This window comes from Dipodomys merriami, unplaced genomic scaffold, assembly GCF_024711535.1.
Source record: "Dipodomys merriami isolate MVZ:Mamm:240054 unplaced genomic scaffold, mDipMer1.0.p SCAF_12, whole genome shotgun sequence".
Classification (NCBI taxonomy): domain Eukaryota; kingdom Metazoa; phylum Chordata; class Mammalia; order Rodentia; family Heteromyidae; genus Dipodomys; species Dipodomys merriami.
The window spans coordinates 41459471-41472829 of NW_027202493.1; the positions used below are offsets into that span (position 1 = coordinate 41459471).

The following is a 13359-nucleotide window of genomic DNA, read 5'->3' on the forward strand; positions in this document are numbered from 1 at the left end:
TTTATGCCTTCTTTTAAACTGTCATCTTTTTTCCCCCAAACTAAGGTTTATAACTCTTGTATATAGTAAACCACAAGATGTTTCCTGACTCTGTTACTGTCAAGCTTCTCAAAGATGAGGAGAAATAAATTCAAGATGGATTGACCTCAAACTCTAGCAAGTGTGCCTGTTCTTAAAAGACAAAGACAAACTGTTTCTGATTAATGTTAACATCATGGGTAAATCATTTCTGTCTGTGGAGTTACAATGGAGTACAACTTTTACTCTAAGTGGGAAACTGATAAACATTATCAAGCTGTGATACCAGCACTAGAACAGGCTTTTAAAATTAGGGACATTCTTTCCCTTTAATATATGTTAATAACAGAATATTGGAAAAAAAATAGAAGTCAAAGGAGAATACAATTCCCCCCATTGTGTCACTGACCCCCAGAGATATTGTTGCACACACCTTAGTGTGTTTCCTTCCGGTCCTTTCCAGCCCCGCATATTTTGTGGTTCATACTTGTGGTAAGGTCATGGGTGCATTTTACATCCTGCTCCTGAGGCACACGCAGTTCGTTCAGTTCCCTCCATTTTTAAAAGTATTTGACTATTTAAAATGCCGATAACAGGCTGTAATTTTTCCTTTAAACACTTTTAAGCCAGAAAGTGTGGTTTTGCCAAAGTGCTAAACCATGTCAATTTGTGCTTCTTATTTGTTTTAGAGATGAGGTTTTGCTGTGTAGCCCAGACTGGCTTCAAGCTCGCCATCCTTCCCTGTAGCTGGGGTTACAGGTATGCACCACATCAGCTTCAATTTCTTGGGGATATCTTAACTCTTACTTGACTTGGTAATCTTTTCTGGGTGTTCTTGGTTTTTTTTGGTCGGTCGTGGGGCTTGAACTCTGGGCCTGGGCGCTGCCGCTCAGCTCTTCAGCTGAAGATGAGTGCTCTACCACTTGAATTACAGTGCCACTTCCAGTTTTCTGGTAGTTTATTGGAGATAAGAGTTTCATGGACTTTTCCGCCCGGGCTGGCTTTGAACTACTATCCTCAGATCTCAGCCCCTTGAGTGGCTAGGATTACAGGTGTAAGCCACCGATGCCCGGCTCTGGGTGTTCTTTGGTCTAACTTCCTGGAGCACAGAAGCACCCATATGGTGCTCATTTAGTAAGGAGGGAGACAAATTTGTGTTCATCTCAACTCCAAATATATTAATCAGGAAAATAAATCACTTGTGATTTTCCTACCGTTGTGCAATAAACTCTGTGTGTATGTGTGTGTGTGTGTGTGTGTGTGTGTGTGTGTGTGTGTGTGCGCACATGTGTATGTGTACCAGGGCTTGAAATCAGGGCCTCCAGCTCACACTTGGCTTTCTTAGTCACAGCTGGCTCTCTACTGCTTGAGCTGCGCTTCCAGTCTAAACATTGCTGGTTAGTAGCCTCACGCTGAGACCCTTCAGGTCTCAGCCTCTTAAGTAGCTAGGATTTATAGGCATAAGACATGGGTGTCTGGCTTGTTTTCTTACCCATTTTTTAAATTGGCATCCATCAGTTATACAAGGGCATTTCATTTTGATATGTTCATATATGCATAAAATGAAACTTGATCAGACTCATCCTCTCCATCACTCTCCCTGCTTCCCCTCTTCCTAAACCAACCTCAAGCCTTTTCCATTTCCACACATGTACATATTTTGACCATATTCACCCTTCTTACCACTAGTACACACCCCCTAGACAGGTGTGTGACACCTGTTAAGAAGCTCAACAGCACTAACCCTGCAGTAACCTGTGATGCCTACTAGCTCCAATCTGCTGGTGATATTGTAGGTTCCTTTAGCACCTCTTAGCTCAGACCCAGAGCAGAATCCCTCCACATTTTAGGGCTCTCCAGGACCTCATCAGAAAATCCAGAGGGAGTTTTTCCCTTGATTTGCCTAAGCTCAGCCCAGTTATACAGGAAACCATTACTCTGTGTTAGGAAAAAAAATGTCACAGTAGTATGTGCTTAAAGGAACCATGACCCATGGGATCCTCTTGGAGAACACGTATTCAGAGAGCAAAGACCTAGCTACATACAGCTGAGTCAAACATATGCATAAACAATTTACAAATTTAACCTACTGTTGCTTAATAAGTGCAGAGAAAAATGACCAAGACAATTTATAAACTCTTCAAGCTAAGAAGGGTGAGAACATTTATGATATGGCAAGCTTTAGAGAGCCAACATTTCAGTGGTTTTCTTCCCAAGCTAGAGATTTATTTCATTTGTCCATTAATCCAACAAATGATGTGGCTGGTGATATGGAGATGAATGACATGCTTTCTACCCTTAAAGAACTCAGTGTATTAACACAACATATTTAGATCACTGTGACATTGACGTGGTCTCGAGAGAAAGTGCATTAGATTTTATGAGTCTGTTTGGCAAGAGTATCCAGCACAGTTGGTGAGTAGGGAATGGGAGGAAATGTCAGAGAAGCCAGCCTGGAGGAAGTTTCATGATTTTTTTTTTTTTTTGAAGAGTTGGGATTGGTGTGTGGGAGTGTTGGGGTAAGAATGACAGGTGGACAGTAGGTGCAGAGGACAGCTTCAACTATGGTGCCCAGGCAGAGCTCTGTTTTCTGGAATCCATTATCTGTGCATTTTCTGTGTGGTAGGTGTTGACATTGTGGCTGTGAGCTTGTGTTCTGGTAAGATCGCCATTTGAAGTCATTCTTGGGTCTCTGCAGAAACGCCAGATAGGTGGGTAGAGGTGTGGACCCACAGGGTCAGGTTGAGAAACTGGGCATGTACATTTGGTCATCACTTGGTACATTTGTGGCATTACAAGCATTTACAGATGAGATTGCTCTGGACAGGGGACGGGGCAATGGGAGGAACCAGCAGGTCGAAAGTGTGGGGGAAACGGATGAATCGGGAGGTGCAGACGTTTCTTGTGGAAGAAATGTCAAAGCTTGACTTTTACAGGTGAACTGTGCTGGGATGAGGAATATGGGGTTGAGGGCGGGGTGCACCTGACGCGTCCCCCTCCTGGTCACTGAACGCCTCCATTGCTGCATTGAGCCTCTAGGTCAGAATTCTGGATCTTTCTGCAGGAGCACCGTGGTGCTGTGGGGCTGAGGAATCGAACCCGGGGCTGTACAGACACAGCGACTGCGTGGGGGGAGCCTCTCTGAGGGGCCTGCCCATCCCCCCGGGCCCCCTACATTCTACCACCGAGGCTTTCTGTACTGGCGCTGGGGACGCTCGGCTTCTTGGCTCAGTGCTCTACCACTTGAGCCACAGCTCCACTTCCGGGCTTTGTTTCGCTGGTTTACTGGAGACTGGAGTCTCAGGGACTTTCCTGCTCGGACTGGCTTCGAACCGCGGTCCTCACGTCTCCGCCTCCGCCGAGGGGTCCTCACGGTGGACGCCAGCTCTTGGGCTCCCCCCCACACACACCGATTGTCACCACCGCCCGCGGGCCGGCCGGGCCACCTCCGGGTGGTGTCCGGGCCACCATAGGCTCGGCTGGCCTCCGGCCCCCGGCCATGGCTTCGGCCCCAGGAACCTTCTAGACGGTCACCTAATTCACCCAGATGGAACCGGCCCTGCGGGGGCCCCGCGGGCTCCGTGGATCTCCGCGGCCAGGCAGCCGGGACACGGCGATTCCAGAGGCCCCGGGCCCACCCTGGGCAAGCGGCCAGACGGGGACTTGGGAGGGCGGGCACGTTCACCGGACAGCGGAGGCCGCCCAGGAGTCCCGGCACTGCCGGCGTGAGGGCCACTCGGGCCCGGCCGCGGCCCACACCGGTCGACCGGGGAGCGAAGGCACACCGCCACCGGACGGAGTGGGGGGGGGGGAAGCCCCGGGTCCCAGCGCCGCGCCGGCCGGCCGCGGAGGACGTAGCGGGAGGGGCGGGGCCGGAGCGCGGCGCCGAGGGGCGTGGCCAGCAGCCCCGCGCGGCCGTGCCTCCCCTCGCCGCGGCTCCGCCCCGCCGGCGCTCCGCCCCGCGGGTGACGTCACTGGCCAGGCCAGCCGGCGCCATTTTGAAAGTGGAGTCGCCTGCCCCTGCCGCCGCCGCCGCCGTCGCTGTCGTAGCAGCCGCCGCCGCCGCCGCGAGGGGAGGAAGGAGCGCGAGCGGGGGCGCCCGGGAGTGGAGCCCACCATCCTGCCGGCCGGTCCGCCCGCCTCTCCTTCCCTCTGCGCGGCGCAGCCCCCTCCCCCACAGGTGCCATCCGCCGCCATCCGCCCTCCCTACCCCCCCAGCCCCAGGTGAGGGGGGCGAGCGCAGGACGCGGGGACCCGAGGAGCCCGGCGGGGTCTCCATTTGCAGCGCACCATGGCAGGTAAGCGGGGAATCGCCCTCGCCCGCCGGCGGGCGCCGCCGCCGCCTCGCTCCTCCCTCCGTCCGCCCCCCCGCCCTCCCCGCGCCCGCCGGCGGGCCCCGGTGGAGCCCGGGGCGCCCCCCCCCCACACCCCGGGCGTCGGGGCTCGGCCCGGGGGGCGGTGGGGGCGGGGAGGCCCGGGCGCCGCGCGGCGGCGGGGGCTGCGGGGAGGGCGGGCGCGGGGCGTGGGTGGGGTGGGGGTGGGGCCGCGCGGCGGGCCGCGGGCTGGGGCGTGGGCGCGGCGGGCCGGGGCGGGGGCGCGCAGATTCGTGTCCCCGGCCACCACCCGGCCACGCCGCCCGCCCCACGGCTCTGCGGCGGACCAGACCCGGCTTTTCCTTCTCCTCCCGGGTGTGTGCCTGGAAATAGACGGTGAGGATGGATTTTCGCCCGGAGGAGGCAGGAAGAGCGCTTTACAAGTTAGAATACAATGGGGGCAGGGGTGTGACCCCCGTCCCGCCCCCACGGCCGGTACGTCTGCTCCCGAGGATGCAAACCCGACTTTTTTTTTTTTTTTTTTTTTTGTTTCCAACGCTCTGCGACCTAGAGAGTGCCAGGCCCTTTTTTTCTTTTCTTTTTTTAATGCACAGCAAGTTGCACGAAAAAAATCCGATTCCACTTAAACTTTGTATGTTGCACGCCAGGTTTTGTGCAGATCTCCTTTTCCCAAAAGGCTCTCTGTACATAGAGTTGGTTAAAATAGTTGTGGAGTTCTGATATAAATAGCCAAAGGGAGAGAGATTTCGTAAAAGCTTGCAAAAAAAAAAAAATGTCTGTGGAGAAAACCAGGTTGGAAATAGTTTAGGGGTGAGGAGAGAGCTTTGAAGCTTATCTCAATATTTTGGTGTTGCAGACACCTTCCTTCAGCTAGTTAAATTAATTCTAGACTTAGATTTGTTTTCTTCCTCCTGAAGTCCAGGACTTTTTCCACCATATCCTTCCCAGTTCTCAGAGGTGAAATAGACATTCCAAGATGAAACCAGTTTTCCATGTTTTTCCCTCCCTTTTTTCAATGAATTTAGCTAGGTAGTGTAACCTTTCAAAAAGTTAACATCTTGGACTGACTTAGTTTGCTGTAAACAAATTGCTCTTTGACCTTGATGAATAATGAAATGAGATTAAAATTGTTTTGTCCAAAATGATGACAAATTAGCAAAATGGATTCTGTGCCAGGTTGCTTGGATTCCCCTGGACAAGGCAAAGAGAGAACAGGCTTCCTTTGACAGTCTCTTGAGCAGTGTTATTTCAGTTTTCTTTTCTCTCTGGAACCAGTGATTTATTTGCTGGTATTGCATGCAAAGAAGTGGGTGTTGTGTTGACTGGGTGCACACATTGGCCATAGCGGTTACATGAGCTGCTACTCCTCACCTAGGCAGTAATGTTCACTAAGTTTCTCTACCTCTGTGTTTCATGGTAGTTATACTTGATTTTGACTCTTCTGGAGTCTTCTGGTATAGTTCAAGGAAAACTAACTTTTAGTATTTACTTTTTTTCTGGGAGGTGTGCCTTGGGTAAGTAAGGCTCTTACTTTCAAAGGGTAGGGAAAGTGGGAGAGAGTTTGGAATACATGTATAAAGAGGATCATAGAATGTAGGCCTTTGCATATTTCATACCTGGAATCTTGTTCTTAAAGCACTACCATCTCTCCTGGGACTAACCTTTTTCCAAATTGGTGCTGTTAGTGGTGGTTGTCTGCGTGGGCAGCACTAGGCAGTATGAGGATCATGCCAGCCATGGATACCATCTCTGTTGCTGAGAGTAAACACGAACAGGACTCTGTTTTAATTGGTGTGTTTTCTTTTTCAGGAGCTGGAGGAGGGAATGATATCCAGTGGTGTTTCTCTCAGGTGAAAGGAGCAGTAGATGATGATGTAGCAGAAGGTAAGAGCATGTTTAGTAATGACAAACATAAATATAGAATCTTTAAACAAATCTTGATTGCCAAAGGATTTCCTTAAATCTGAACATAACCTTTTAAGAATGTTTTGTGTTTGTTGCCTAAGAAAGGGTAGTTTTAAAAGTCACCTTTCTGAAAAATATTTTAAATCCCTTTTATTATTTAGACTTTATTTCCATAAATTCAAATGAAAGCAATAAATGATAATATTTATAAATGTTACAAGGATGCTCAGAGGTTCGGATGCAAAGGTTTTCCTTGTTACATAAATTCCACGTACAAATAAGTGATGGGTTTTCACTTTCATGTTTTCAGATTATTAAGTGGAAATAGGTGTCATTAAAACTTAGCTCACAAATGTCCTTGACAACTGTTGTGGTTTTTTTGTTATTTGGCACTGGTCCTGGGTCTTGAACTCAGGGTCTGGGCACAGAACCTCAGCCTCTTTGTGTTCAAGGCTAGCTCTTTACAGCTTGAGCTACAGCGCCACTTCCTGCTTTTTCTGAGCAGTTTGTTGGAAATAATAGTCGCATGGACTTTTCTGCCCCTGTTGACTTCGAACTGTGACCCTCAGATTTCACCCTCGTGATTAGCTAGGATTACAGGTATGAGCCACTGGTGCCCAGCTACTAACATCTTTTATTTTTATGAGAAGATTCTTAGGTTCTTTTGAGTGGGTCTGCTTTGGGTATGTGATAATTGATTGGCATATTCTGAAGAATTACTGGCTCAAATTCATTTAATTTTCTTGCAGGGTCTTGTGTACGTGGTTAAGATAAAAATGCCTATCTTTTGAGAAACTTCATATTTTGTGCAGTTACAACTATTTGGTTATGAGCTACTTAAGTAATCCAACCAGCTTATTTATTTCAGAAGTTTATCTAAAGTTTTAAAACTTCAAGGTTTTGCATTTGTTGAGATGGCCTTCGTTAGTAAGAGTCATTACTTCCAACAAGGTAGTTGCATTATTTTACTCCAAAATATTAAAGATGGTGTTTTTAGTAGTGTTCTGTATCATGAATTGCAGTACTAATTTTCCACACAAAATGCTGAGAAACTAAAACACGTACTTGTAATCTTCAAACATTTGTCTTGAAAATTTGTGTAGATTTATTGTCCTCTTAAGTTCACCTACTGTATGGAATAACATTTGTGTTGAGATCGTTTCCAGGTGATAGGATGGTGGCTTGGTGTTGAGTCAGTCAAATGAGTGTATTTATTGTATCGGTGATACTCTTCATTTAAAAAAAAAAAAGCCAGGTGCCAGTGGCTCACGCCTGTAATCCTAGCTACTCGAGGCTGAGATCTGAGGGTCTTGGTTCAAAGCCAGCCCGGGCAGGAAAGACCGTGAGACTCCCATCTCCAATAAACCATTAGAAAACCGGAAGTGGCGCTGTAGCTCAAGTGGTAGAGCGCTTGCCTTGAGCTGAAGAACTGAGGGACAGTGCCCAAGCCCAGAGTTCAAGCCCCATGACCGGCAAAAAAAAAAAAAAAAAAAGAAGTCCGATCAGTGTGTGGTTAATTCTATAGAAAGCCAGATGGCACACTTGTCATGTTTATAAGTCTCTCTTACCTTTCTTTTTTTATTGGATCTTCATCCATTTTTCAGATGAGAAAGCAGAACAAAGACTCAGTGATGATCACAAAAATAAGAGTGAAAGGTCTTCTGTTGAAGCCTGTGATGTTTGATTTGTTTAGAGAAAGAAATCCTAGGTTAGAGAGAGGAGTCACGTATTACTGTTTGTAACTCTATTACCTGTTGAGTAGTAGGTGCTCAAATACTAGATCTTTAGTTGTATGTTGTGTAATACCAAGATGTGAAAGTGCTGTATACTTGGACATTCCAAGATGAGTTGTTTTTTCTTTTTATCCAAGATCTAAATGCTAGTCACTGGGGCACGAGGTATCTAGAACAGAAACTATACTCAAGGGAGTACATTAGTAAGAAGGACCAAATATATTTTATAAGTGCGAGTTTCAAAACTGAACATCAGTTACCTTACGTAATTGAACTAGTTGGTAGTTTTTGATACACACTCACAATAGACCAGTTATTTTCTGAGGCTGTTAAATGTTGTGATGTACGTGACATTTCTAGCTTTTCATGATAAAACTTGATGTGTGTATTTTTGTAAAAACGTTAGTTCTGATATCTTATGTTTTTACATATATGTGTAAAGATCATTCATTTTTGAAACTAGAATGATTTGAGTATTTTTGTTTGTATGTGGCAGTTCTGGGGCTTGAACTCAGGGCCTGGGTGCTGCCCCTGACAGCTTTTTGCCAGTTCATGGGAGCTAAAGGTCTTGTGGACTTTCCTGCCTAAGCTGGCTTCAAATGTCTATCCTCAAATCTCAGCTTCCTGAGAAGCTAGGCTTATAGTTGTGAGCCATTAGTGCCTGGAAGCTTTGATTATTTTTTGTAGACTATAGTTTGTATGTCATTGTTATGTTTGTTTATGTTACTAAGGGAAAGTTTGCTCTTCTAAAGTAGAATAGTACATTTCCCGTGTGGCATAAGCTTCATCTTAAGCATATATTGCCTATTTTCTTTTAGTGATACATCCTAATTTCTTTCCTATGAATGGCTGACTATCAGCTCTCTTGCAGTCAGGCAGCTATCAGGGCACATCAGCTTCCCTTTTGTAATGCTTTCATCTTCTATATTTGCTTTTATATTGGTTCAGTTTCATATTCTCTTGTCTGGATTACAATAACTTCCTCAGCAGTTTCCTCCCTTTTTTTTATCCTACATTGTATTTTCAAGTTAATGTAATCTTGGTTTTGTCTTTTTTTTTTTTTTTAAGAAATCTTCACTGGATCACTTGACTAGATAAAAACTAAATTTGAATAATTTGGCCTAGAATATGCAACATCTCTTTAATATGGTTCCTCATTTTATGTAAGTTTATTTGCTACTATGGCTAATGATCCAACTAAATGGATGGTTCTTCAAGCAAGTCCGATCTATCTACACTCTCTGGAGCTTTTTGTTTTTGCTGTTCTCATCTTGATATATCTGATATTCTACACTTATTTTTGTCAGAATCCTACTCATACCTCACATCTTCCTTTACAGCACTTTGTTTAATGCTCTAGTCAGTACCCCAAACCTCTCCTATTAAACAGTAAGTCTGGTATTGCACTAATTTATCTTTGTGCTTTGTGCAGAACACCTTGTATAAACTGGGTGTTTCAATAATGCCTGGCACATATTAGGTACTGGATACTTGTCAAAGGATTGTCACTGTGACTAGATTTGGAAAGGATGAAAAGTAGGATGATAAAGATGTGTTGGCAATCATGGCCTTATTGATAGTCTTTATAACTGTAGTACACCAAGAGATTAAGAGGCCCTGCTCCAAGACTTTAGTGTACATTGCTTTGAATAAGTATTCTGGTTTCTTGTCTGTTTAGACAGAAACTGTGGTAGGACTGGTTTAAGTGATTGCTATTGTTTCTCATACTCTAAATCTTGTGAATTCCCAAAGATACCTTAGGAAGTAGTCTAACATTAACTACTTCTGAGTTCTTAAGATGTTAAAGTCAATAGGTGCCTTAATTTAAAAATAAATCTTTACTGCATTTAGGTACTTGATTGAGGATTTTTTATTAAGTATGCTATAGAACTATTTGACAAGATAGATAGGTGGTTGTTTAAAAATACTAATTTTTACTAAGTAGTTCTACAGAGGAGTTTCTGTTTCAGAAGTCAAGTTATGAATGCAATGCATTTTGGTCAGTGTCATCTTTGCATTGTTATCTCCTTTATTTCCTCATCCCATCTCTACTTGAAACCATATGTTTTGGTGGTGGTGGTGGTGTGGTGGTGGTCGTCGTCGTACAGCTTGAACTCAGGGCTGGGCACTGTCCCTGAGCTCTTTTGCACAAGACTAGTCACATTGCTACTTCCATTTTTTCTGGTGGTTAATTGGAGATAATCCATGGACTTTCTTCTCCGAGCTGCCTTTTGAACTGCATTCCTCAGATCTCAGCCTGTTGAGTAGCTAAGATTACAGGCTTGAGCCACCAGCGCCTGGCTCAACCAATATGTTTTTAGAATACTTAAAACCCATCTTGGGATGCATGGTTTATAAAAGGGTTTTCTATAAGTCCATATCTTGTATAGTTTATTAAGATCTCTGTCATCTGGTATTATGAACTTTTTAATCTTTGTGGTAGCAATAACAGTCTCATAGTGTATTTATATCTTTAATTTTTCTTTTGTTAATTTTCTGTCATGAGATGTTAAGGGCTCTGATTGGACATTAGGCTGTAGTTTGACCTTGTTCACCTGCTGTGAGATCTTGGCCAAGTTGAGAATTACAAACTAGGAAGGGCTGTGTGAGGGCATTGGTGTTAGAAGTGTTAGAGTACTGTAGTGCTGTCTTGCCCTTAAATTGTGGTTGAGTGGTTGTTGTGTTTATAATGACTGAATCACATGGGTGGATGGATGGATGGGTGGATTGATTGATTTTGCCAGTGCTGGGGCTTGAACTCGGGGCCTGAACTTTTTGCTCAGTGCTCTACTACTTGAGTCACAGCTCCACTTCCAGCTTTTTGGTGGTTAATTGGAGATAAAAGTCTCACCGACTTTGCTGCCTGGGTTGGCTTCTGACCACAGTCCTTAGATATGAGCAGCTAGAATTATAGGAATGAGTTAGCTCACCTGGCCTTTAAAAAAAAAAAACCAAAAAACTTTTGACATTGGGATTCTCTTGGGATTTGAACTAAGAGCCTTGTGCTTCCTACGCAGGCATTCTGCTTGAGCCCACATCTATAGCTATCATTTTTTAATTGCTTTTATTATTTTTCTTCCCAGTGAAAAAGTGGAGGGGGGGGGGCATGATTGCAGTACTCTATTGAAGAGTTTAGAATGACAAAAAGGCAGTTCCCTACCTCATTCTTTAATCTGTAGTTTCTAAAGATGAGTGTTCAGATTTTCTAACTGTATTCCTTGGTGCTCAGTACTACTTCTTGGGAGGAGTAAAATGATGTTGCTACTTCTGTATGCTGTCAATTTTAGACATTTTATATTAACTTCCTTCTCCATCGTTTGCATCATCACTCCCATTTCTTCTCCCTTTGTACCCTAATGTTACATCACATGCTACAGTTAAGAGTTGAAATCATTGGTCACCTTACTATGACCATACAGAGGTTTTTACTGCTGAACCAGGAAGTGCTCCATGATCTGGCTTGTTTCAATTTTCCTGAAGCCAATAATTGCCTGTGTTGTTGCTTGCTTTGTGCATTTTTGAAAATGTAGTTCAATAAACTTGGCCATTGTTTCCCTAGTTTTATACTTTATCACTTTACTCCCCTCCCCTTTTTAAATCTCATTGTGGTTTAATAATACAAATACCAATTGCTTAAAAATTATAAATTAACCAAAATTGAAAAACAAGCTTATTATTAAAGTGAAACAATAAGAACATTTTTTTCTAATGATGATTTGCATTGCAGTTCTGATGAGCAGTTCATTTGTTCACATTTTACTTAAGGAAATAAAATAAAACACTTAAATACATGTGGAAATTCTGGAGTGTGAAACATTTGACTACAATATGGACTAACATCTGTTCAACAAGGTTCATAAGTCCAATGTCTTGCCTGTGTGTGGTCCAACAACCCCTGAACTCAGTGAAAAAGTGTGTGAAGGCAAACTATTTTCTTGACAACAGTAGTATTTGCCTTTTCACTGTGCTGGCATTTGCTGCAATGGTGAAAAGGCCGGGTAGGTAAACCTGCCTCCATCCCAGTGTGATTCCAGAAGGTGGCACTAGACAGTGCCAGTGCTCACCTTATCCCTCATTAACATGCATGCTCTGAGTGATTCAGGAAGAGCCGTTTATAATTCTCATTTAATAATTAAATCATTTTCATGACTAATGTAATTCAGTTAGTTACATTTATTGAGATTGTGTTGAATATTCTGCAAGAGAATGGAAAAGGTATGGTAACTGTCTGGAGGAAGAGGGCTGGTGCTGTTCTTCCTGTTTCTAACTGACTGTTTTTCCATGATTTTCAGTTTTTGGTTTTGTCTTAGAAACTGAAACTCAGGCGTGGATATGTGGTGTTCACTTTCTCAAACAAGGAATCTGCCTTATTGGCCACTATTTTTTTGTTGTTCATGATAAAACTAGAACTTTCAAAATCAAAAGTTAAGGATTTGGAAGATGTGTATCTGTCATTGTAAGCTTGATAGCTTCTCAATATAGACTTATCAGGTAAAATCAGTAATACTAGTGGCTGTAGTTTTTGTACTGTGTAAGGAAATGTGTCAGCACTTGGGAAATCTGTGTAACTTGAATGAATCAGTGTTTTACAAGTGACCAGTGTATATGCTGCTCTAAAGTCCTACAGTGTAACAAGTATAAGCAAGAGCATTGGATTTACTGCTGTGCGTCTCTGATGTGTTTTCAGATTGCACCTTTCAGAAATTGTCCATTTGTCCATTTAGGTGTAGAATCAAGAGATACCCTGCCTACCTGAAAAACCTATTAAAATCCTCTCCCTTCCCCATAAGGACCCCGAGAGTCTGGATTTTGATAGGAGTACTCCATGTCTTGCTGTCCTCAGATTCTAAGAACTTGAGGACACCATGCTATTGACAGCATTTGGTTGTATAAACTTAATAGATTGCTTGTGCTAGTAATATGTTAACATAGAACCTTCATGAAGAGCAGCCCAGACCTGTGTGGTCAGAATAGTGTATTGTCTCGGATGTCTATAAAACTGCCCTAGGAAAGCAGTTTATTATTTAGATAACCAAATTAGATCTGTCTGTAGTTCTGCAATCTGGAAGTCTACATGAGGGGGGTGCCTTTAGCACTTTAAGGGATCTATTTTTAAACTTAACCTCCTCCTCACAGAGATTAATGCAAGTAACATTTGCCAGAATACTTCAGTGGGAAAAACTTAGCACTTACCTGTCTGCTCAGGTAAAGAGCATCAAGGTAATATGTAGTGTCAGGTCACAAATATTCTTTAACTTCTTTAGAGCTTGGAACGGTGCTGTTTTTAGGTTTACTCCCAGTTAGTTGAAAGTAGGTTTGTGACCTTGACTTTGTGCATTGTTTTGAGCTCAAAATGTTGCTTTATGTGT

General features: G+C 44.0%; 1 protein-coding gene across 1 annotated transcript in view; it reads left to right on the forward strand.

Annotated features, from left to right (window-relative positions):
• The first annotated feature begins 4013 nt into the window (after positions 1-4013).
• Ppp2r2a (protein phosphatase 2 regulatory subunit Balpha) overlaps positions 4014-13359 on the forward strand; it is a 53861-nt gene continuing 44515 nt past the window's right edge. The window contains exons 1-2 of the mRNA XM_070016693.1: positions 4014-4316; positions 6162-6236. Coding sequence (XP_069872794.1) covers positions 4310-4316; positions 6162-6236 — 82 coding nt within the window. The 5' untranslated portion in view covers positions 4014-4309. The remainder of the gene's footprint in view (positions 4317-6161; positions 6237-13359) is intronic.